Genomic DNA, 25,460 nt, shown 5'->3' on the forward strand with positions numbered 1-25,460 from the left:
GGCGCGCAACAGCTGCCGTCCTAATTTCATAGATCAGTAAATTCGATACACCTATATGTATACGTATAAGGTATACAATTATTAAGGATGAATTTTACAAGAATGTATTCTGAATTTTCATTTCATAAATGCGGGTGACTTTATCCTGTCTTGAAATGACTATGTTAATTTTAGGCGAAATACCTCGGCATAAACTGGTTCATAGTCTGCGGGTCTGGTCTGCTCCAATATCTGCGATACACGCGATTTTCGTCTGAGGACGAGACAACGTGTTATGGTAACCGACTACTAGTTGCGCCATGTGTTGGGCCGAGGATCGGGCTGGTCGCAATTTCTTTTTATCCCAACTTGCGATCGTTCAGCCATCGAAGTGAGAGTATTCATAGCTTACCTGAGTTAAAAAGTACGTGCGCGTTTCTTACAAGTCGACGCAGCTCATCTTCAGCCATTATCTGTAGTAATTTCTGGAACAAAAAATATACTTGTGACAGTGAAGTCGACATCCAAGTTGGTAGAATCATAGCATTTGTCAAAAAGATCATCAAATCAACGTATCCAAGGCACACCACAACACGATAAATAGGATAGAGTGGTGCAGGGTCGATTGGCCATCAGAGGGTTTAAAGAATTCACGATCAGTTAATGAGTTGTGAATTTACTGTTGGGTAAGAATAATTGAGAAGACTAGAGATCAGTGATGTGGATGAGCTGACGACACGCAGAGTGGCTGTTAACCTATGAAATGGTAGGTAGGTACGTAATGAGGTAATTATCTAAATGTACGACGTTCAAACAGTCCGTGTGATTAAATTTCTGCGGTTATATTTGGCTTGAAAGTGGTTTTGCCAATGGAGCCAGAGTTTTAAAAGACCCGCGGAAATAGGGATGTGTGGAAAACGAGACCAGAAAGCACGGAGATGGCAAGGGTGAAGACGAAGTAGAATAAGAAGAAAAGAGGAGCGTAATTGTCTTTTCCCTCGATTCTGGAATACCCGATTTCCGGAGGAAAGGGGGCGGTAATGGGAACGATCTTGAGGACTGCCAACCATCATGAGGAACCCTGAAATTGAAAGAATATATCTCCATTTTAGCCAAGGCTACCTTCGAATTCCTCTCGGCGTTATATAGTCGACGTTATTGTAGAATTTCGAGCGGCTTGATATTGTTTACCACTATCTCAGGGTCTCCTATACATATTATAGTATACGTATAGATATACGCGCGAGAAAAATGAGCGACATCTTAATAAAGGTTGTAAATTAAACATTTTTTATCGAAGACTCCTTCTCTTTCAGCCGAGATCCGGCGGCCCAATTTACTGATCTCGGTATTATATATTTCTCACGAGTCAGCCATCTTGTGGGTCAGGGATTAGAGAGGGAGATTCGTTATTTGCATAATTTAGAATCGTCCCCAGAATCCTTATGCGACGAGCGGAGGTTCTCGTTAAGAAAAAGGCGACGCGACGTCGCAAAGGTGTGATAAGCAACGCTCAAGCCTCAGTCGATCTCTGAATAGCAAAAAAAGTGTGAAATAATAAATATCGCCAGCATTATATCACGCTTCTAATTCTTATGGTAAATATTTGTGTTTCAGATGATCACCGCGAAGGCGAATGGACGACGCTAGGTGACAGCATGTACCTATACATAAACATATATATATATAAATATATATATATATATTTGAATCGACTAAATCTGGCACAGCAGTTATGCAGCTCGACTCTGCGGTGAAATTTTCAGCTGTGAATTGGAAAAGTGACTGGTAATATCAAGAGATCCAATACCATGATCTAGCGGCTGATCATGTTGGTCAACGATTACGGAGAAGCGATCGCTGCAGGCGGATGGTCGACACCTGCAGGCTGTTGCAGAGCTCCAAGTGGCACGAATTTTGGGGGCAGCGTACCGTCTCTGCACCCGACTGGATCCCTGCGTTCCCTTCGATCCCATCACTCTGTGCAGGTGAGTACCTATAGTAGTTGAATAAGTCTGAACTCCGAACTCTCAACCTTACCAACTTCCATCCTTGGATTCTAAACTCCGAACTCAGAACTCACACAACTCGAAAACCTGTGAACTCCTCCCCCCCCTGCTGTCTCATTCGCTCTCTCTCTCTCTCTCTCGCTATTCCTTCAGGTCGTCCTTCCGCCAGTTTAGACCCCTGCAAAGTGAATCGATGCCGGCAGAGGCATCTTCTTATATTCCAGTGCCAAGGAATTTTCCTTGCCTATCGACTGGTGAGACTCTGCATCGTATAGAAATGCCTGAGAGCACCATTGCAATTAGGTCGACGCCATTGAACGTGTCGCTTGGTTGTGTTGGCAGTGCAAAATGCGAATGCAGATACTCCGCGCAAGTGGAGTTATTTCGATTTCTGTATAATTTCTCAACGTTAATTACCCACCGTTTGCAGATAGTGGGTATATGTATAGGGTATGTCTACTCAATTTAAGATACGCGATAATTAAGATGGTTTAATTCAATGGCTGCACAAAGCTTTCCCCGTTAATTGGAAACTATAAGATGCGAAACAAAAGGACGTAAAAATGGGAATGAAGAAAATGCCTGCAAGCGTAAAAAGGGACAAATTTTTAATTATCCTAAAACGTTCTGCGTCAGAGGTATGAAAAGTGTCTAATCCCGTAAAATTCCCTTCGCCATTGTTGATGGTTAATTACGAAATCTTCCCTACGCAGTCTGAGCTCACAAAATTGCGCCAAGTCTTATTTCTCATTGTTCTCGCGATCAAAGGACAGTCGATATCGAAGGGCTCGTTCTCTCTTGAATTTGATCAGTCAGGAAGATGCTTTCGAGCTCTGGATAATTGGTCGTTTTCGCTGACGCGGGGTGGCATCTTATATCCTTTCAGGGACCCGTCGAGACGCCACGTCGATGTTTACACTGCCATCCTGTCAACAACCCCATTCATGCCAGTTATCTGCAGCATCAGCAACAGCTGTTGCTGCAACAACACCACCGGCAGCACCAGCAGCACCAGCAGCAGCAACAACAGCATCAGCATCCCCAGTATTACACTCCGAATCACCACGACGAACAGAACGGCACTCACGTTCCGCAGAGGAATGGTTCCTATCACTGCAGAAACGACAGGGGCGTGGATTACAGAGGTGACAGGGGTGAGTTTTACCCGCATGTTATGTCTAAATGTTAGTTTTGTCCCAAAAAGTTTCCTTTTTCAATTACTCGAAATCTATAACGTTCTTTTGATTGGGTGGGATGAAGATATCGTCAGAATTTGAAATCTGAGAAATTTTTAAAACCCTTTTTTTACCCTAGACTTGTTATTGTTGTAAAATTGACATTGCACATGCTGCGAATTAGTAAATTTAAAATTAGCAATTTAACGAACGTATCGAAAGTACGCAACATGTATGAGGTATCAAAATTAAAGAACTGTAAAAATCGACTCTGCAATTCCGAAGGTGTGAAGGAGTGACAATCACGTGCTGACGAACTATAGAATCTCCGGTTTTCTGAGTTATTGATTGATCTCCGTAAAAAAGGCTGGAGCTGGGCTTAAAGCTGATACTTGACGTGCCGCAGGGGGCTAAAAAATTCTCTCTCCCAAAGTTACAGAGATGCATTTACTTGGGACGTAAAATGAGAATAGCCTTAGGCGAAGACAAAGCTAACGAATAATTACCGACTCGGTCTTCGAAATTTTTTCGATTCATCACAAAAGCCACATCGGTTATCCAGCGTTTATGGCGCACACGAACGAAGATGGGCGTGCAGTCATGTTTGCGCATCCAAAGACGTAAACGAGCGACAGTTGCCCGAGGCAACCGGAAGAGAATAGGCGGGTGAAACGGGGAGGGCTTTAGTAATTTCCTGCTGTACCTACGCATACACAACGCCAAGTCAACGCAACGCATCGACGGGTTGTCGTGATCGAGACGTTTCCATGCAAGCTGAGAGGCGTTAGTGAAAGGGGGGTGAAAAACTCCGTAGGGAAAGGTGTCGCAAAATATCCGAAGGAAGGGACGCAGTAGAGCCTGCAGTTATTGGTCATAAAGTTTGATGGTTTTTTCACCAGAGCAAGTTTCAGGGTGTGGTTTTATTGTACAATCAGCCACATGAGCCAGAAGAAATCACGATAACCCCGTGAATATAGCCGCGAGAGAATCTCTCATCCGCACCCTTCACGCTGTACGTTCGACTCGTGCATGATCGTTTTCACTTCTTCCCTATTGCGGTTGGAAGAGAGTCCAGATTCCAAAATGAGTCCCTAGGATTGCAGATCCCGCGTGCTTTACTCTCAAGGAGCATAAATTTGAAAGGGAAAAATTGGAGGTAGAAATTCTGCAGCAGGAAAGAATAATCCGTGTTTCCATCTTCAGCTTCAAGAGGGGGGGGTGGTTTTATAATACAGCTGCATAAAAGCTACACTCAGCAAGTGAAAATGGCAGCATCGAGTGTCGGCTGAATTGGCTTGACTTGGGGAAAAGTACTCTGTAGATATTATGTGTACAGAGCAGGTATCCGGGATCATTCGTCCTTCGGTAAGCCCCCGTTAGTTTTATTTTATGTCGAGGGTGCGGACTCTCGGGGATGGAATTGCATTGTTTTTAATGATGTATTCTCACAGAGAGCGGAATAACTTCGGGTATTATTCATTGGTTACCGCATGTGCCAGGCGCTTTTCCCGAAAGAAAGTGAATCGATTTTAACCTAAAATGGCGGTGTAATGGTGGATATACTGAAAGTATTGTTCTGGACTGGCTCCCTTAAACCTGAACGCACTGTCGCTACATGGAACCGAGGTATAAGGTATAAGTCAACCTGAAATTTTTATGGCATACGTAAAATGAGTCTGCTTCTTCTTCCTCCTCATTTTCGTGGGGTGAACTTCAATTTCCGACAGAAAAAATTACTCTTTATCGTGTAAAATATTAGGTACTTATCTTGAATTCCGAGGATCGTATCCCGCAGGGTGCAGCAAAGAATTTTGTTTCTATACGTAGCCGGAAAAATGAACATATAAGAAAACATTTTATTGCATAAAATTTTTTATTCATTCAATAGAGTAAACCTTACAAATGACTTTGGGCTGCATCCGACAATGCTGATGAAGCTTAGCTGATCGCGTGGAACAAAAAAATTCGCCAGCAAACTATCTCAACGCATAATTCAGATCGATTCACCGTGCAAAAAGTATCTCTATCATCCACAGCACTCGGTTTTTTCACAGCTCGGAGATAACTTTTAACGGCGATGGGTAGGTATACAGAGAACTTTTTCGCTCCGATGAGCCTGCAACGAGTTTATAATAATGAGAAAGTATGATAATAAAATTGGATGAAATTTCCGCGAAACGTTATACAAGCCTGTAGTGAAATGAGTGGAGAGAGCGAACCTAGAGCTGTAGAAAAGTCATGGTACACTAGGTACGATGTGCTATTGAAATCCCATTAGCGTTACATCACCTCCGTAACTGGAACTGCAGCGCTGCAGGTGGTGCGAGGTAATTGTTTCTCGTGAAATTCGCGATAGATTCTCTATCAGCCGGGATATAAAACACTGAAATCCACATCCTGGGGATTATTCGATTATAGCGCAGAAAACGACGCCGTAGAAACGCCGCCAGCGGAAGAGTTACGCGTCATATATATACCAAATAATAGATAAACCACAATCAATTAACAGCTGAGCTGTTCAATCTAACCGGCATTTAAGTTTAATAAAAGTCTAGCTTATATCTTTTGACTTTTCACCGTAAAATGGTAGGTATATATAGATATGTAGGTAGGCGAATACCTACGTAAGGTGGCTTAGCCGCGGATCACATAAATATCGAACAGATAATAAGGGTACGCCGTCGTCGAGCTTTCCTTCTACCCTGCGGTATATAACTTTATCCCAACGATTAACTAATTAATAAATTTTCACCCAAGGTACCGAAACTTGTCGCTGGATATTTTCGATAAAGTTTTTCTTTTTCTATTTCTTTTTTTTGTCCAATCTTAATTGAAAGCAAAAAAAAAGAAAGAAAACTAAAATATCATTCTATATTTATACATAGTTTCTTAAACTCAATTGCACGATAAATCGAACCTTGCAGTATTAGCCAGTTTGACAAAGTACAACGAAGTGAAAAAAATAAAGCAAAACGAAACTTGTGTATACACAAGTGGCGGGAGAGTCAGGCCAATAAACGATCGCTACAGGAATGCACCGTTTATAGGGGAGGCGAATTATTTCAGAGCCAAAAGGGCAGCCGGTGACGGGGCGAGAAAATTAATTCATACCATAATGAACCTCGGCGTCACCTCGCCCCCGTCGCCGGACCATTTAGCCATACAATGGCCTTCAATTCAGTCGTTTTAGAACGCACACTCGTAGCTCGGCACTTTTCGTATCCGGCTCACCGGCATCGGTCGATTTTGGGAATCCCTTCGCCCCCGCACTGTACGGGCTACAATGAAACAAAGGGAATAGCGACAAGAAATAAACAATGGGTTTTGGGGCTGGGCGCAATATGACGTACCGGCAAAAGCCCGAAAGCACGCGAATTGGAGGTAAAATTTAGGGATTGGGTAGCAGGGTGATTCTGCTTCTCGTTCTCTGCAGTTCACCGAGTACATGATACAGACCTCCCGCATATATATTTCACCGCAATTAATTCAAGGATTTGAAAAAGTCGGCCGTCCGTAGCCCTGAGTAATTTCGCGGTCTATCCTCGCAATATTCAACGTTTATTGTAACTAGGCGTGTAATCGTGCAAGTACCTTCTCTTACCAAGTATTGAATTATTTACTACGTCATTAGGTATACCATCCCTCACTTTGCAGGCTTCGTCGTAGGGGCTGAGCAGTGTGAATTACCTGCTTCCGGAATATCACTCGAGTGCTTCTAAATTTATGATCGACATGGTGGTTAGAAACCAGGTAGCCTTATACACACCTTCTTACCTGCAGCTTAACGCGCGCCCTACATTCAGGGCTCGCCTGATGATCAATCAAATTTCTTCAACCTTTCGAATCCGCGTGTCCTGCGATTCACGAATTTTTAACAGCCAAATTCAGGCCGAGGTGTGGCAGAAATTTCACTTCGGACGGTTGAATTTATTATTATTATCATATCTTCGCCATCCGATTCCATTTATACATATACAAAATTACGATTGATACCTACTTGCGATACACGACAAATAAACATTCAACGTCAACTCTTTTGGCAGCGATTCCTCAGCTCAAAACGATTTTCCAATTGCTAAGCAGGCCTGCCATGTTCGACTTCGGTCTTGTATGCTTGCAGAAGTCTGCATAGTTTTTATAGTGTACATATGCATAGCTATATATCTACGGAAAACATTGAGTTTCGACTTGTTGAAGTAAGCGAAGCGTGACGAAAGCTAAATTTGTCAAACGAATGTGAAATATCGGTGAAATCCGTCTCTCTTTCTCTTACACACCGGTTTTCGTGCATGAATTTTTTCATCTAGGCAAAAAGGAAGGCATGCAGCTGATGGAACGAAAGAAAATGCCACGAATTCGGTATGCATTTGTCAAGGTGAATGGAATTTAAACGGGGGGCTGATCTTGGCGATGATAAATTATCTGCAATGATACCGGGGCTCGGCTCCTTGTGCTGTGGAAAATATCCACGTTCAACATCGCCCAGCGTGAGCTGACGAGAAAAATTCCCTTCCGCCTATCATGTCATGTATTGTATGAAGAGAATATTTTCCGAAATGGAATGCATTCTGTTTGAATAGAGATAGGTTTTCAGTTTTCTTTCATTCTTTATCATATTCATTTATAACAAAAGAAATTGTGCGTCGTTTCGCATGTGCGATTTGAATACAAAATCGATAACCAATTCCAGGCATTTGGTGAAGATTTGAAAAAGCGTTGACAGAAAAGTAAGAAATAAAGCTGTATCAAAAAATTCATAAAGTTACCTCACACTTCCCACGACTCTTTATACGGCGCATTAACTCGGTGTAATCTGCAGTCATAGAGCTCCGCATTGACTAACTCGGTGTGTCCGGATTCTCTTTGACGAGGATAAATGGATTGCTCAAGTTCAAGTATTCGCCGGGAAGGTAAACTGGGGAAAAACGAGTGACAGACGGTAAGACGCAGTCCTCTCGAGCATCTCATTAGGACTTTATACCCCGGGGAAAATTCTCCGATATATAGGTAAAGATCTCCCTCGTTCGCACGGCTCGAGGGTCGAGCTGGGAGGATGAGATTCTCCCGGCAGAAGCAGAAGCAGCAGCATCTGGGGTCCAGCGGACTGCAAGCTCAGCAGTCCTAAGCCGGCGTCTCAGCCCCGAAAGCTCCTCAGTTTTAATCCAGTTTTAATTCGGGCTTAAGCTAATTTTTCGCCGATACGTATTAACTGTTTGTTGTCAAGGAATATTTCCTGTTCAGCCACCCTCATGATTTCCGCTCCGACGCAGGCTTGCATTAATGAAAAAAGCTCGATCATCCTTTCGTATTAGTATAGATAGCAAAATCGTATTCAACTCGGCTGCGCGCCGTTGGCCTCTCAATTAGCACCGTCAGCCGATGCCCTTTGGAAAGGGAATGCAGGGACATTCAATATTCAGGATGCATCCGCAATTCGGATGTGTACATGCAGGCGTGCACACAGCGCATCGTGTACGCTTCGCATAAAGCTCCATGTGCACGTGTGTCTCCCGGATGCTGCTCTCGCGTAGGTACCTGGATATCCGCACACTTAGCATCGGCCACTGCACACCTGCGCACGTGCATGTGTCCGAGATCCACGAGTACCGACGAACTCCGGTGATATATGACTTTGCGGTATACAAGTTTTCGCCGCAATTACATATATGCATGGTACTCCTCTGCCTTTAGGTACGTACCTCCGTATCTGTCTATGTGCGTATATCCGTGATACCGCAACCAGCTGCATCTGTTCCATTTTTAATGTTTTACCCTCTTTCGGGCCAATAAACAGCGGTGAAAAATTCGCAGAGAGAATATTTTATAAAAATGATCAGGTCCCGTATTCCTGCTCTTCAACGATGTTAACGTTGGTTGAATTTGCATTTCGTGGATTGTAAGCAAGAATCGTGCATCGAGAGGATGATATGGTAACGTTGGATCGTTTGACGTAACTGCTATCTACAGAAACAATATTTTGACACGTAATACGGGTAAATAAGATCCCGTGTTCGGTATAACAGCAAAAGAAGAGTCGGTGCGAAGTGCAATGACATCAGAGGTTGCGGTTTGCCTGCAGCTGGTCGGTTTCGCCCCGATAATTTAGTGCTGCACGGTGTATAAACGATTTCCTCCGGAGGACCTGAATTACGGCGGTTTCAGGAGTCATTTGCGTATCTGCATTTCACTCCGTACTTGCAACTTCCAGCTGATTTCAACGAAAGGCGAAATCGGGGTTCGAGAACGCAATGCTTCGCTGCGTAATTTGCAAAGAAATTGCAAGGAAATGGGGTGGAATTTGAAAGCCGCTTCCGAATGACCCTCCTGCAAAATAGTTATTCACGCACCCTTACTACCCTGGTTTAATTATCGCTAAGGGCTGCCGCTGCTGCTGCTGCTGCTACTGCCGGGGTGCGGGTACTTGGTCAACATTGTTCCTTGTTGGCTCGAGTTTGCTTCCAGGCTCTTGTCGCGGATATACTTGTCGAGTTGTGTTGGTCTCCTGCGGCTGGTGTCCGCTTCCAGGTCTCAACTCTCGGCTCCAACTGAGCCCGACGTGGGCGAACTTGGGTCACCGCAACCCCCACGACTTTCACCCCCAGTCGGTGGATTTGTTGCCGTCTTTTTACGCTCCTGCAGCATTAGGGAGTTCTTGTGTTTCACTTTCCCTCCTTACGGAGTGGCCCCGTTTTTCTGCCTCGACGGATTTCCCGAATTTCCTCTTTTCATCTTTCTTTCGTCCTACGGATTCGTTTCGAACTCTCTTTATGCTATTCAGTGATTGCAATTTTTTTTGCTCTGCAGTTCTTGCTAAATTAGAATAATGAATATAAGACATTCTAGCTATCGCTCTTTTTTCTATCAACTCAGGTACTAGAAACAAACATCTAGAAACCAGTCGTAATCTCAAGCGATGAGAAAAAATATTGGAAGAAGTTCAAAATCAAATATTAGTCCAGATCCTCTGCACATGGATAGATGCTAACATGAGATTTTCGCGCAGGGTTGAAATTCCTTGGAGATTATGGACTTTACGAATCCCGCCGCAGCTTTTCTTTGAGCTTGATTCATTTTCTTTCGAGCACATGGCGACGAGTCTCCGGTATAATCTTAGACCCTCGGTATATCCGAGACGGTAAATCTTTTGCATAAGTTTCGCAAAGCCATCGTCTGCCAGGCGACGGCACTCGAATTTTTGTTGCCCGAGAAAAGCTTCGGTGACATAAGTAATAAAATTGATCCACAGCTCGTTTGCCAGGGTTTTTCGCACGTTCCTCCACACTGCGGTCTGTGAAGAGAACGATATAACGTTCGAGTTATTGAAAACCGAGCACCGTCACTCGCTTTTCATTTCTGCGGTTTATCACCGAGACCGTAAACCTCCAGAACCGACGTGGTTGTAACTCACAGTAATATCTGCGTGACGCGGATCGGGTTAAAGGCCGGTCGCCGAAGACAACTATCGAAATTAATAATGATTCCTTCTTGGATCCAGGGAGTCTAAAGTGACGTCAGAATTACGAAGAGTGTGTAGATTATACTTCGAAACACGGGCACCGAGATTTTAATAAAATTTGGAATCGCATGAAAGGGGAAAAAGTTATTTTGGCTTAATTGTTCCTCAGCTGTAATAATTGACCCTCTCAAATTCACTGCTCAAGGCTGATTATCCACGAAAATTCTTAATCCCAGTCTTACGGGCAGGTCCGATGCTGTCGAGGAAATAATTTTGCACATCGGACGGCCGGGGATGAACTGCATTTACGCCTGTGAAGTATAGGGTGATCCCCGAGTGACGAGAGGGTGAACATCCTATCTCACTGATTTAATAATCTGCTGCACTCGAGCAGCAAAGCCATTAAAATTTCTCGCCCTCGAATCCTGGACAGCTAGTAGGTATTTATTTCTTCTTTTTTTGCCGACTATTCCCTCGTCGCGCTCCCTCCTTCAAGTCTTTCGCTTCAATTTCCCCGACGCGAAGTACCGCAATGATTACGAAGCTTACCAAGCTCGAATTTTCGACTGCGAGTATCTTTTTCTCATGGCTGGCATTACTTGTGGTAATTACGAATATTGCATTTCTTTTCTCGCTTGTAAGCTGATCATTTTTCTCCCTAGGAGCTTCCGGTTGAGGGAGCGGGGAAAACCGTGCCTTGCACAAGACGTGACGTATGCGGTTTCCTGACCCGACAAACTATTTTCTCCTTATCTACAGCGTCTTCGAAATCTCCGAGACCCGGGCGGCGAAATTCATCTAGTTTTTATAGATAATTCTTATCAACCTGTTTTTGTACGTTGGGCGATAGACGGCTATTACACCTTTAATCTGTTCACGCGACGTGGATGCATCGCACGGTAATGTCGTGCGCTTTGAGTTCGGAATTTAATTCGCAAATTTCACGGTAACACCGCTTTGACAATATAATACCATCGTATTGGTCCAATCGGTTGGCCTTTGGCCAGCGATGGCATCTGCAGCCACTCGAGTGAAATACTTTCAAAGAATCGAACCGGACATGTTTAAATAATGACGGTAACATCGAAGGCGAATTTTTTTCGGTGTATACAAAACAACACCGAATTTGTTATTTATTGATAAAATATTACTTTTGTCTACGGGAAATCGTGCGGAAAGAAATATTCCACTAGGGATGGTTATTCCAGCTTCAATCGCGACGAGGGCGATTCGGTGATGAAACGATACAAACAAATTCTACCCAAAGGTGGTCTTGTATCTGGCAGGAAAATATTGGAGCAGGGGTGAAGTTGGTTGAGTATGCATGAATATGTACCACACGTATGCTGTTTCGAATGTGGAAAAGTGAAACATCGAATATTTGCTTCGAACAACCGAGTTCCGAGGGTTGAGCTAATCTTACGAAACAAATAGAAACAAGATAAAAAAAAAATACCAAGTTAAACAAATCAAAGGAGGGCTCAAATATATAAAAAGAATCAGAGCGCTTCGCGATCGGTCGAAAAGCTTTCTCCGTTTGTCTCGCATCGGAGTGACGTTAAAAGTCCGGAAGGATTCTCCCGAGGGATTGGAGGAGAATTTATAAAAATATAATTTTTCAATTATATCTTTTAATCCATGCATACGGCGAGAAAAACAAATTTTTCAGCGCTGCTCGAGGGTGGTTATTTAAATTATTTTCCCCAGCTTGCAGAGTTTCGACGAGAGACTTCTCTCGCTACTGTGCGATTCAACTCCACAACAGTACGGTGTGTAAAAATTGAAATTTTCAATCACGGTGGCCTAGCTTCCTAATAATGTTCAGACAAAACGGAGAAAAAACCACCCTTCCAAATCATCCCCTAGAGAAATTTGAAATTACTGAGAAATGCACTTCGTGACCGATCGAAACTTCCTCTCCGGCGCGTCGTTCGCCGCATATTTACATCATAAGCATGTGATACACGCCTGTATGTAATATACTTTAGAATCAATTTGTAGGGTCGATATCTGCACGTGACTGACACGGCTTTCGCATCGCGAATAGATATGTCTAGACACGTGTAAAAATATATGCATTTTATCTACCTATAATGAGGGTGACTTTATCGAGAACGGACTTTTGTAAAGCTCGGCACGTTTTATCGCGGCTTGTCCAATTCTTTCGAATCCTCCAGGCTATCGGCTGTCTCACGCTCGTCATCGTTCCCCTATTCGATCACCACTGCGGCTGCAATTCCCACGAATGCAGAGGCGGTAGACACCACAGTCTAGTGCCTGCGGCGTTTGTGACGAGGAATTCTGGGGGTTGTTATGGCGGATCACTAAAAAGGGGGGTCGAAGCACAATTAACTTCATGGTGACGCGGAAGGCTTGACGATTGGCCGTGAGGCGAGGGGGGATAAGAAGAAGATTGCGTGCAAGATTTAGGGCTATCATCGAGCCTCTTTATTTATCGGACTCATTCCTGAAGTAATCCGCGTATGAAAATTGTTCGAACTTGAGCAGGATTGGATTTGAGTGGAGCGTCAAGGAAAACTCGCCATTTTCATTTCATACTGATCGAGTTCTGAAATAAAAATTTTTTACTTGCTCCGGAATTTTTTATGTGAAAGTATTGGTCGAAAAATGGGGCACGATGTTTTTTTTTAATTTTTTCAACCACCCCTTTCAGAGATATAATTCAATTTGTTACTTGCAGAGCATTGGATTTTCTAAAATCTGAAAAAAATCCTTAAAAATCTAGTTAAGTAATGATTAAAAAATTTCTGAGTCCTCGTCGAAAGTGGAATTTTCGTTAACGTTATTTTTTAATTCACGAAAGGTTTTTTATTTCTGTTCCACGTTGTGAGAAATTTTTTTCCCAATTTGATGTAAAAAATTTATTTCAGATACCATTTTCCTTTATTTCTGTGATTTTCCAGCATAACGTAACGTTTCTATACCTTCGGGGAAAATCTTCTTCTTCCATTTTATTAATCAATCACGAACATTTCACTCTGACAAAAGTGTCGAGTAGGTAGATAATAACATTTGACTGACGCACGGAACGACGAGCGTCCGATTTGAGGGTACTTGACGAAGCGGCGACGTGGCGTACAATGAAAGAAAACCGCTAGCTAAGGCAAGAAAAAAAAATTGAAGCTAAAAATAGTAGCGAAAAAGGGACAAAATTGCGTCCTCATTTCTCGAAATCGGAAAGCTCGCCATCAACCACGGGAACCCCTCGAGGCGCATGAACCGGATACGGCGAGTCGAAGTCGAGATCAGACGCGGCGGTTCCTCCGAAATCCCGAGGACCATTATCGGATAGCGTTCCTAATTATTACCGGTACCCAAATTCGGGGGCAAGAAGCAGGGCCCGCGTGTATGATATCAGAGGGACCGACTCGCCGCTACGGTGCTGAATAAATAGCGGCGCGGAGGGCCAGTAATTGGCCTATTAGCCGGAAGCGTAATCCGCCCCCGTAGTTCCGGGATATTGTCTATCGATCGGGGCTGCCGCGATATCTCGCGTTACGCTGCAAGACCGGCCACCCGGGAACCAGTTCGCGACGCTTTGGATCTAAATTAAATTCGCGACTCTCGTGGGCGGGGATAACATGTACGTATGTGCCAGGGGGTGATCAGCCGGTGGTTGTCGCCCGGCATCATCGCCGTCGCGTGGGCGACCTCGGGGGTGGCCGAGATGCGTGGGCGTCTCGGTGTCCCAGATGAGAGAACTTGCTCGCGGTTCTTGGTTCGCAGCTTTCCGCCGGCTTCTGATCGTCGACCTCTTCGCCGTTTCATCCCTCCACTCTTCATCCCTCGGTAACGTTTCGTGCAGACTTTGTGTCGCAGGGTCTTACCGCAACTTCGGTTTGCAGACTGCTTGTAATTGTTGGTTTGGAAACTTGTTGTGCAGACAGTTTTTTAGCCTGCAGTCACTGCGTCACGCGAGAATTGGTGGACCTTCTGACGTGTCAATCAGTCGAGATATAAAGGCTAGGTTTTACCTTGGGGTAGTTAAATCTGCGGCAAGACCTCGTCGTGGGATGATTTATTCGGTGGATAATATGGTCTGCAGTTTTCTAGGTCGTAAGTTATCTTCTTGTGCTTTCTGAGACGGAGTCTGGGACGCGGAGGTTCTTCAGCTTCGGATGTATTGCGAGGGATGCTGTCGAAAAGATTCTTATCTACGGGATCTTATATCCCGGAAAAGCTGACGGTACAAAGGAAAATTGAAACTCAAAGCTTGACTGGGACAGGGAGTCTTTCAAAAGGCGATGGACTGGAGAGAAAGGCTGAGGAAATACTTTCTTAATCGCTGTTTCAAGATATTCTTTCATCTACGCGTATATTAGAACAAGAAATGTTTCTTATTTCAGAGATCTTGAAATATCTTCTCAAAGAATCGTAGACGACTTTTCACGTGCTAAGAAACTCTGAATTTACCGAAAGAAAAACAGCGAAGTACATGTACCAACGCAAACCATTTCAATCCAAGACTGTATAGCTTCTTCTGTTCGTGTTCAAGTGGTTTTCGTTTCATCGATTAAAAGTATAACTTTTAGTCAAGAGGGAAAGTCGAACAAAATAAAAGCCGAAGAGAAAGGCGAGTAATATTGTGAAAATTCAGTTAAGCTAAAGATAACATCGTAATAGGACATTAAGAGTTTGTTATAGTCAAGTCCGCGTTCGCTGCTTTTGGTAACCAAAAGTGATTCTCATTAAGTGCGTCGAATCACTTGCTTCTCAGAACTACGAAAGTTAATTTCAGGGTCGTGCGGATTTAGTTGGATTAAAGAAACGTCGAACTAATCGATGCGAGCGTTGCAGGTTCTCAGTATCTGCACGTGAATTACAAAATACGAAAATCTTAAACGAAGGTGCTTTCCTTTCTCGGCTTAACCAATCTAAATTTCACATCACAAGAACTTCTTATTCCAGTTTTTAATCTGAACACGCGGTGCGATTTGATAAGCTGATAAATCCATGAGTGATAAAATTCGACGAAAGAAAGAGAAAGAAATAGATCGAATCACTCAAGCATTCTAGCGCGTCAGCTCTTTTTGCAAGTTCTCGCTCTCCTTCCTGTACCCGAAGAAACCAGCAAACGATTCGTATCCAACTCGACAGGTGAGACAGAATGCCACATGCGGTTAAAACGAGCGGAGATGATGACCCAGGCACGCTTTATTCGCAGGTTAGTCAAGCTAGTAGTTGATATAAAAGTAAACTCTGAAATGATCGGGACATCCACAAGACGTGTTGTGGATGCGGGTCAAAACGCGAGCCGTAAACTGGGCGAATATCGATATCTCGGTTTCACTGTTCGGTGGCTACCGGCTGGCATCCGGAGGTGGATAAGCTCAGTGTGTAAAATATTCACACGTATATACGCAAAATCATCCCCATTCCGCCATTGCACCCCGGTACAATTATGAACCAACGGTAAGCCGAGGTCCTCGGACCAGCCACTGGAAAACATCCCCTACTATAACAATTTACATTTTATTTGCGTCGTTGTGGCCGCGTGGCGTTCTTCGATCCGATGCTACACCCGAGGATTGATGATGCAGGCGTGTTTTACACCCAGCTGTGAGCGCAATGCGAGTGCAAAATGGTGAGCTAGAAAATGGGGGTAAAAAACAGGGAGTTAAAACGCACGCCGAGGCCTCCAGCTGCAGCACTATACTCCATTTGTACGACTTTGTTCCGCGTTTCCCTCGCACATTCGCCTTCTTCGATGTGTATGTACCTTGCCACTTTGTTTCGTACCTTTATACGAGTTACACGACACGCGATGTGCGCGTCTTTCTTTCCCTTTGAGCACAACCTGGCCTTGGATGATGCGACATTAGCAACGCTCTACGGCTTCTTTATAGTTTCCACGGATTTTATTCACCGCCTGCATCAAGGAGCGTTCGTTACCTTTCGTGAAGACATCGCGATATTATATAACAGTTGCGTTATTGATCGATCGTTGTGAGACGGTGATCGAGTCTCTGACACTGCTGATACCTACGTTCCGCTTGACCCGTGATTGGAGATCAGTTTGAGGTGGTGACAGTCAGTTATGAAAGGAGAAAAATTAGAATGGATTCCCGAGGAGAGTAAGAGCGACGTCAAAGACAGAAACGAATCGTTGATATTTTCGAGGTGAAAAAAGGACTCTTGAAGTACGAAGTCGAGAGTCAAGTCGGAGGATTCCTTAATTATTTTTATTCTCCATCTTCGTGGTAACTCTGCGTTCGGGTATCGATTTCATTGAATACAGTATTCCTCGAGATAGAATTAAAGAGAGAAAAACCTGAGATCGAAGAACTGCTTAAATGGCTCCCGTTTCCGGCATGGGGGATAAATTGGGTTGTGAAAAATTCAAAGGATCAGGATATTCAAGATGGAAGAGCTCTCGAAATAGCTGTATATCGGTTTATTGGGTCGACTTTAATTGCACTGCCGTGCTTATCATGCGAAAGTGCGAAATTGGAATGTTAGAGCGTTTCTATATCGAGTCAGGAATCGATATGTGATTGGAAAATCGCGAAAGGTTCAAGACTGATACGTGAAACGTAGAGCCAACTCGGGTAACGCACAGTGGACGGTGTAGCTAACCGATTCGACCCTGCGGATGATAGAGAAGCAAGTGGAACAACTCAGTGACCAGCCAGGCACAGCAGTTTTCGTATGCAAAACACCCAAAACCTCAGCACACGTAGTCTTGTTGAATATTTATAAATTTCGTGAGGTAACGTCCTCTGCGCCCCTCTCATAGTTTTTTTGTCGAAACGCGCCTGGACTGGAACTTCGTTAAAAAGACGTAGAGTGAAATTGAGTCTTCTGATTCGTAAATGTCACATTTAAACGCTCGTAATTTTTCATTTATTTTTTTCATCATATAGAAATCGAGGCGGATATTGAAAATTGGAACTCTGTAAATTAAATGTTCTACATGTTATTCCTGTGAACGTCAAGATGTGCAGGGTAAGACTAGCTAAAAATGGACAGCGAAGCAATAAGCAGAGTTATTATATTTGCAGTAATAGTCGTTGTCGTCCGATTACCTCCACCTCCACACTTTGTAACTCTCTGAAAAGCCAGTTGAGGTTTTATTTTTCCAAGCTAGTACACAATGTCGTAGGAGTATGAGAAAATGCTACTTTTCGACTAGCGCCTTGAATTATCTGATTGAAAACGTGGTATCGAAGGATCGTGCTGCAGCTTACATGTGGCTCTGAAGTTTATATCCTATCAGAAAATTGGAAAGACACTATCGAGTAGCTAAGAATTGGATGCTACGAACAATTTAGTGCTGCATTCGTATTTGAAGAGCTTCCGTCCATGACGATGCCCGATCGCAAAGCGTAGCTCACGAAGTGTTTGACTCACGAAAACTTTGATTTTGAAACGTTTCGATCTCAGCAATTATAATAAAGACGAAAACCCGATGATATTTAAGGATGAATTGACGATGTGAAATGCAAAATTCGTTACGAATCTTCTACTTTTATTCACGAATAGCTTTCTCGAATGCGAAGGTGTATTCATCGAATGAGAATATCCTTCACAGCGGCGCTTTTGAGGTACTTTTGTCACTCGTTGTCAATGAATTCGCCCATGCGTGTCAAAAGGCCCAGCTGCAGCTTAATGAAAGGGAGAAGTTAATTTCGCCAATTCACATAATGTATCGTTCCACCGACTTCAACTCGAGAGACATTATACTTTGCAATTGACTAAAAGCATTCAAGTGGCCACTTACCTGACGTTACCACTTAGCTCGAAATTGCCCTGAATCATTTAAAATCGTCAAGAAAAAAGTCCGATTTTTACCATCCTCTCGCATTTCTAACATTTTCTCATAGCCAATGGAAGAATAACCAGCTGTTGATCATTCCTCTTCGTAACTACTGCAATTATTCATATCATCATTAGTCTGATTCATTAAAACTGCAGTCGTACTCGATGCCACGTTTGTCTGCGATGTATTTTGACATTAATATTTCAAAATAAGCCTGATTTCGAAGTCGGGGTCGAACATGGTCTCTGGGTCAACAAGGGTCAGGCTTAGAATGGCTTTCCGTGCCAGGCATAACTCGCGGTCTTAGAATTCACCCGCAAGGATATTGTTATTGTGTGAATATTACACCAACCAGGCTCTGAGTGCGTAGCCTCGTAGGTTCGTTACGGCTATACGAGGGTGCTCGGCTCTCTCAAAAGCGTCATTTTGCTACGGTGAAGGCTTAAAGCAACATCGAATCCTCACGTTGGGCATGCACCGCACATTTAGAAACACATAACGGCATGCAAGATTCTTCACTCTCCATAGTTAAACTCCGAATCACATTGCAGATCCTCGACTTCGCTCCGCTGATATGGAGGAAAGCATAGCAGGACACACCAACTGGGGTCTCGATGATCTCCGCAGTCTCCACCGCTGCGTCCCGGCGCTTCGACGACCAGGTAAATAATTCTGACAGCTTCTTACGACGAATTTTATGGTTTTGAAGGTGCAAGTCCGGTGGAAGTGGAGACAGAATTTTGCACCTAAATGCCAGAATTGTTATCGAATTGTACGTAGCACGATTTTTCGAGCGTTTTGTTTATACATGTTGCCGAGACTCGTCGGGACCGATTCTGGTTGGGTCGTAAACAGAACGGTTTTGCTGGCTAGATTCAGCGGAAAATACAGTTTCAATGTTCTCCGTTGCGCACGTGGTGGACAGTTTAATTCCAGATGCGTCTTGGCTGATTTACGAGAACTGCTTCAGCTTTATACCACTGCGTCAGCTCAAGCTTTCAAGCCTCAGCCTCTTGTTGTCCCAAAAACAGCCGGCACATCGCGGTCGTTGTAGAGAAACGAAAGTCGCCACACATAGTCATCCGTACCAATAGATCACGTACTACCTACGGGTCTGCATGCATTATACATGACACGTATTTCTGCCCATTCACCCTCCTCGAGAATATTTCATTCCTTATTTGTTTTCAGTGAAATCATTCTTATCAAGGAGTGGAAGAAGTTACCCATCTTCATATAAAAAAAACATGCGTACACATTCCATCCACTCTGCAAGCCAGAGCAGACTTTAAGCTGTCTTAATCAACGTGTAAATTTGTAGATATTTGTGAGAAGGTTATACCAAAGTCAGAATTTGATTCCCTCTATGCCCTCTTTGGGTAATTGCAATATTGATGAATGAGCAAAATCGAGTTTAAAATTGTAATTGGCTCGGCGAAGTTTGAAAGCACTTCGCCTCGTCGGTCTCATTGTGAGAAAGGTTCTTTGCGACTTTGCCCCTTACCAACCACCCCCTCAGATCTCCGGTTCGGAAGCTCCGAGTAATTTCCGAGCTTTCGCCGGCTACTGGTGGTCAGTCGAAGTCGCTGCTACAGTTAGAGTTTGGCAGACTGCATTAAGGATAATTACATCGGCTCTTACAGCGCTGGGTTATACATATTTTATGGAATTCGCGTTTCTCTCTGGTAGCTGCAAAGCCGGCTTTTCTTGTCGGGAAACTAGACTCGCTGTTTCGTCCAGCGGTGGCTGGTCAAAGCCGGGTAGACTTGCATCAGGGCTAATTACCGCGATTTTTTATTTTTCATATTTCATTCCGCGTGTACAGATCTGCATATTTCATCGACTCCGGTGTTGGCCTCCATTAGGGATGATTGGCCGCTGGTTCATTAATTTGGTCCCCCGTAACGCCAGCGTTCGGGATGATTGCCGCACTTTGCATATTTTATCAATCTTACTGGTTGAAAGCGCCCGCTGATGAGGCCGAATTCCCACCAACCCGAATCACCTGAATCCGCGGGGCGATTGCTTTAGCTGACCACATCCAGGTATCGAACTTCCATCGAAATTCTCCGGCGTCGATGGAGTAACTGATCAACGCAGTACGCGGCCTATGATTAAATCCTGGCGTTGACCAACTTTGCCGGATTGCCTCGACGATCCGCCAATAATTAACGATCACGCGGAGAACGACGGACGTTGCTCGTTGATTTTGCTATTAAATTGCGTAACGCTTCATGTGCACACATTTGACCTACCTGCTTGTATTCGTCGATATGCTTACTTGAAGGACTGTTTCAGCGCAGCAATGAATTAGCCGAACCGTCAGATCTGAATTTGAACAATTGATTTCTGTGATAAGGGATCGACGTCGCGGGGATGAGGGCTCATTTTTATCCCGAGGGAGGCTGGGGCTGGCTCGTCTGCGCCGCTGGCTTCCTCGCCCTCCTGCTCACCACAGGAATGCAACTCGCTTTCGGTCTGCTTCACCTCTACGCCGCTCGTCATCTCGGCGAAAATCACCTCATGGATATCGGTAAGCGGCTACACCACCACCGTATAATTGTCAAAGCAGCGTACATCGCTTGCTTGCTTGAAACATGCGCGTATATGCCAAAGTGGATTTAAAAATAGCCTTTCAGCCAGCAAAAAGGCGAAAAGAGCTTTCTTCTTTTCTCGAAGCTTTTTTAAAAATCTCCTGGAACTAATTAGGGCTGAAATATCTGGTGGACGCGTAGGTGGCGCATTGTTTTGTCAAGAATCGTCTGCCCGGGGTTTTAACGACGGAATAGATTTCTTGCTGAACTCTCATCTTCCATCGGGGTTGTTGCTTTTATTTTAAGCTTTTATTTTGTGTCGGATAAGCGCCGGGAGCGCGAATGAGAAAAAAGTATAACGTTCGTTTGGCTCGACCTTACTTAGCTCGGAAACTCCCGTTCAGACGAATCTCAAAGATTTCAGTAAAACTGAAAGAAAATTCGCGTACAGCTTTGCCTGCAGCTATAACGCTGCATATTGCTATTTTAGTAATTATAAAGAAATTAGTAAGTTGAATTTTCAAGAAGAATATTTCAGCGCTTGTTCTCCAGGACGATAAACAGAGCAACGAAAACAGGGCGGAAGATTTTCATGAGCAAATACTAAACTCACCGGCGATATTCTCGATCAGTTATTTTCATCAGCACTCATGAATTTATTGGCCAAAACGCGTTGATGAACGCGACCAATAGCAGCTCTTGAGGACAAAAACCGATCAAGTATGCAAGAACCTTCCGCACATATAGGAAATTCACTCGAAAGTATGCAGACTGATCTAGCCGAAATTAGTAAGGGTTAAACAATCGAGGGAAAACCGGTTGAAATGGAATGTCCATTATGGGCTAGCGACGGGGGTGGCGAGCCAGTAAGTTGGTAAGTTGGTGAATTTGTGAGTCCGGGAGTTTGTAAGTTGCCGAGTGAAAAGCACAGAGAAGCCGACGGCGCGGAGGCGGGATGTCGGGGATGCTGGGAAGGGTCCCGGATGATTGTTACGGGAACTTTACTCGACTCCCACCGATATAGCGAGGCAGCTATTGATCAGAAAGGCATCGAAGATTGACCGGGACTTGAGCGGTGCTTAAGCTCGTTGTTGAGAAATCTTCCACATCGCGTAGGGCGACGTTAACACAGGCTGCTAAATACATACGACTAAAAAGGGTGTGTAAAATTTATTGCTGATCTATATAGATATTTTATTTTTCAATTCCAAGCCTCTTCACTGTCGGTTTTAATTTAAGAAATTGTTATTGAGTGACCTAATGAGGGGTAAAAAAAAGTGATTATTCTGTAGTGATTCGATTCGTTAGAGGGTTTCCACCGTGTAAAATACACGGCCAGTGCATCTATAATAATATTACATTATGTAGAAAGGGAAGATATAGTCTGAAAATTATCATGTTATTGAAACTTTATAATAATGCAGAGAAGTGTAGTCCAAAATGAAAAAGAAGAAGAGAAAACTGGAGAAACCGAAAAATTAATTTGCGGGAAATATTATAACTTCGTATTGTAATTTTATATTATAACCGTTAATTACGAAAAAAAAATTAACATCATGGTCGAGTCGGGAATAAATATAATTTACATTCGATCCACTTTTTTTTCACCAACGTTCATTCGTGAAAATCGCTTGAGTCGTTTATAAATCAAGTATCTTACTTTGAGCTTAAGAATAATATAAGGCATTGAACGAAATCCATACAAACAAGCTCAACTACCACATAACTGATAAATGTAGATGTATACATGTATACATATAACTGTGCAGTAAGTTCTCCAGTAGAAAGCAATTAGCTAGCTCGCCGCTGGAGGTGGAAACTGTGTTCTAAGTAGCTGGTGAAACGCGAATGTAGAATGTGTACCCGGTTTACCATAATGCAGGGAAGAGTCGGCGGGCGAAAGTTCATGCTAAAGCTATATCAGAAGTTCGTCTAGGCATCGCGGGGGTCTACCACCCCTCTTCGCCCCTCGGCAAGTGCCGGGCATCTGTTGTTGCCTACAACATCTTCTGTATAGGCCGTGGTGATAATCAATACCTCATTGTCCCGATTCTCGCGGCTTGAAGACCAACTCACGGTTTTTGATATTATTATAAGCTGTTGCGCCGCTCTCGATTCGCCGGCGTTCTGCTTCTCGGGTATCCAGATTTTATTAAAACCTGCCCTCCCTGGACGGCAATATTTATCCCGCTGTTACACGCGTCTTCATGCGTTATACACAGCCCCGGATATTTTCCTATTCCGCATAGCGTTGCGACGAGTTACGATGCGGACGTGCGCAGGGAGGCGAGTCAACTTTACACCCTGTGAAATACACGTGATAAAGAAAAAGATACATTTTTTGAATTTCCACGGGAATTTTTACTCGCCAACTATACACCTCTCTCGACGAGTGAAATTTAGCCCCGACTCCTTTTTTATACGCCATCGTTACCCTGCTTGCAGCAGCACCTGTATAGTGATCTGAATTTTTAATCTTCAATTTTTCACTCGGAACATGAAAAATTTTCCACCTATGTAATATGCTTCATAAATTATACTTGCGCACGCGTCTCTAAACTACCAGCTTCGATGTTTTATCTAGCCTTCCACCTTTAGTTATACAATTAGATTGTTTACGCAAGTCTTTAATTTAATTTGCATCATTTTCATCAGTCCTTCACCACTGAACACGTCCGGCTTAATTTCTTGCTTTAATTTAACATGGTAATTCGGTACGTGCATGTTTCTCGGCTTTAATATTATGAATTTCCACCCTATGTATTGCATGGTTTAATCCTACTTTCGCTGAGCCGCTCCGTAAACTTATAGTCTGAGCTATTCTAGAGGGGATTTCGTCCCGTAATATGAATAAATATAGGCGGGTAGTTGGCAGTAGAAAAAAGAAATTTGTCTCGAAAGTTGAAGGTAGAGCTGAAATATCCCGCAATAGTTTTGTGAACCCAAAGTTATAAATTCTCGAACTGAGAATGAGGCGTGGTAGACATGATGACGTTCAAAAAACAGATGAAGATCTCAAAAGCAGTATTTCGCTCGTAATTCATGGGCAAAGAAGGGGTTGTGCTGCTTCGAGAAATGGCGAGAAGCTGAGCGCGTGGCGCCAACGCGAACATCCCAAGTACCGAAATACATATTTAAATATTTGCTTGCATAGATTTTACTTGCTTTCGTTCACGTAAATTTCGAGGCAGTTTTTCCAACCGCCGGACACGATCCGGCTATTTGGGCGAAGAGGAGAAAGCAGCAGGGAATAGAAATAAATAAGAGCTCTGTAAATTCCTGCAGTGCAAAAAATGAGAAAAATTCGCGTTTCGATCGCCCAGCGAAGCTCGAGCTCAGGAATGCGGAGATCGGCGAATCGTTTCGCAAGGCAAGGTCCTCGAAGCTGTGGAGAAACTGGCACGACGAGATGGAGCGAAGAGAGACGAGTGCTCGGCTTCAGCACTCTGATAAATTTTTTTCTTTCATACCAAAGGGTGATGCTGAGTAGACCGGAAAGGAGACAAGGGTGCCCAAGTAGGTATCGCGTTTCTCAATAACGGCTAGTGCTCATTTTTACCTTTTCACTTTTTTTTTTTGTTTCTTTCTTATTTTTTACTTTAGAAACAGAGATCTCTCTACACCGCGTCGGAGAAACGTTGTCCGAAGAGAAAAAGCTTCCGGGCTTTGTTGTTGCGTAAAACGATCAGTATTTTTCGTGCAAAGGTGTTTTTCACCCTGTACTATATCATTAAACACCCTGTCACCGCAGGCTCGCGAAGCACTTTGATCTATCTCCATTTTTCTGATCTATAACATCCGCAAGTCTCTCGACTTTAACTATCATGTCCTCGAGAAAAAACTGGAAGGAGCTTTCACCTCGATCACTGCCACCAACAGTTTTTTCACTCTTGGATCGGGTTCACTGATCCTGTCTTCGAATCGTCAAGATTAGAGCCTGGATTTCATCCCCGTAACGTTTGCCATTATTCTCGAAGCTACCGCCGTCTTATCAGGCTCTCGTCGGCTTCCGATTTCTGTATTGTCGACAGCCGTCCGTCCGCAGTCTGGTCCTCTAACAATAAGTAGCTGCGCGTCCAACATGCATTTTCGATCAAACGCCGATTCAAATCGAGGGCGGATCGGGGGATGAAAAATAATGACTTTCAAGCACCAGTCAGTTAATTAGCAAGTCAGTTGCCGTGCCTCGATTTTATATTTTCGAGTGTTATACAGCGCGGTAATTAAAATGTCAGATTTTTCCTCTCATCCTCTCGAGATTATTTTCCCCTCGAACTCTCCTAGCGAGCGGCCCCTGGCGAATTATATCTGCTTTCGGCTGAATGCCTCCTTTGAATTTTCGTATACGAAATCGCGTACATATATCTCGTTGTCAAAGATTGCGGTGAACAGAGCGGTGGAAATTTCACTCGACAATGTCCTTTGTACCTGCAGCACAGAGGGTGAATGCCAGGGGTGTGGGTAAATAAAAGACAAGTGCTTTTTTTACCCCCTCACGACGAGCCAGTCAACAGCGGTGTCGGAAAG

At 43.8% G+C, this 25,460-nt stretch overlaps 1 protein-coding gene across 1 annotated transcript in view; it reads left to right on the forward strand.

The window, feature by feature from the left end:
* Positions 1-1,714: 1,714 nt before the first annotated feature.
* LOC124416530 (monocarboxylate transporter 11-like) overlaps positions 1,715-25,460 on the forward strand; it is a 45,294-nt gene continuing 21,548 nt past the window's right edge. Inside the window, exons 1-4 of the mRNA XM_046897686.1 lie at positions 1,715-1,967; positions 2,875-3,142; positions 18,951-19,061; positions 20,759-20,932. Coding sequence (XP_046753642.1) covers positions 1,809-1,967; positions 2,875-3,142; positions 18,951-19,061; positions 20,759-20,932 — 712 coding nt within the window. The 5' untranslated portion in view covers positions 1,715-1,808. The remainder of the gene's footprint in view (positions 1,968-2,874; positions 3,143-18,950; positions 19,062-20,758; positions 20,933-25,460) is intronic.

Source organism: Diprion similis, chromosome 2, assembly GCF_021155765.1.
Source record: "Diprion similis isolate iyDipSimi1 chromosome 2, iyDipSimi1.1, whole genome shotgun sequence".
NCBI lineage: Eukaryota > Metazoa > Arthropoda > Insecta > Hymenoptera > Diprionidae > Diprion > Diprion similis.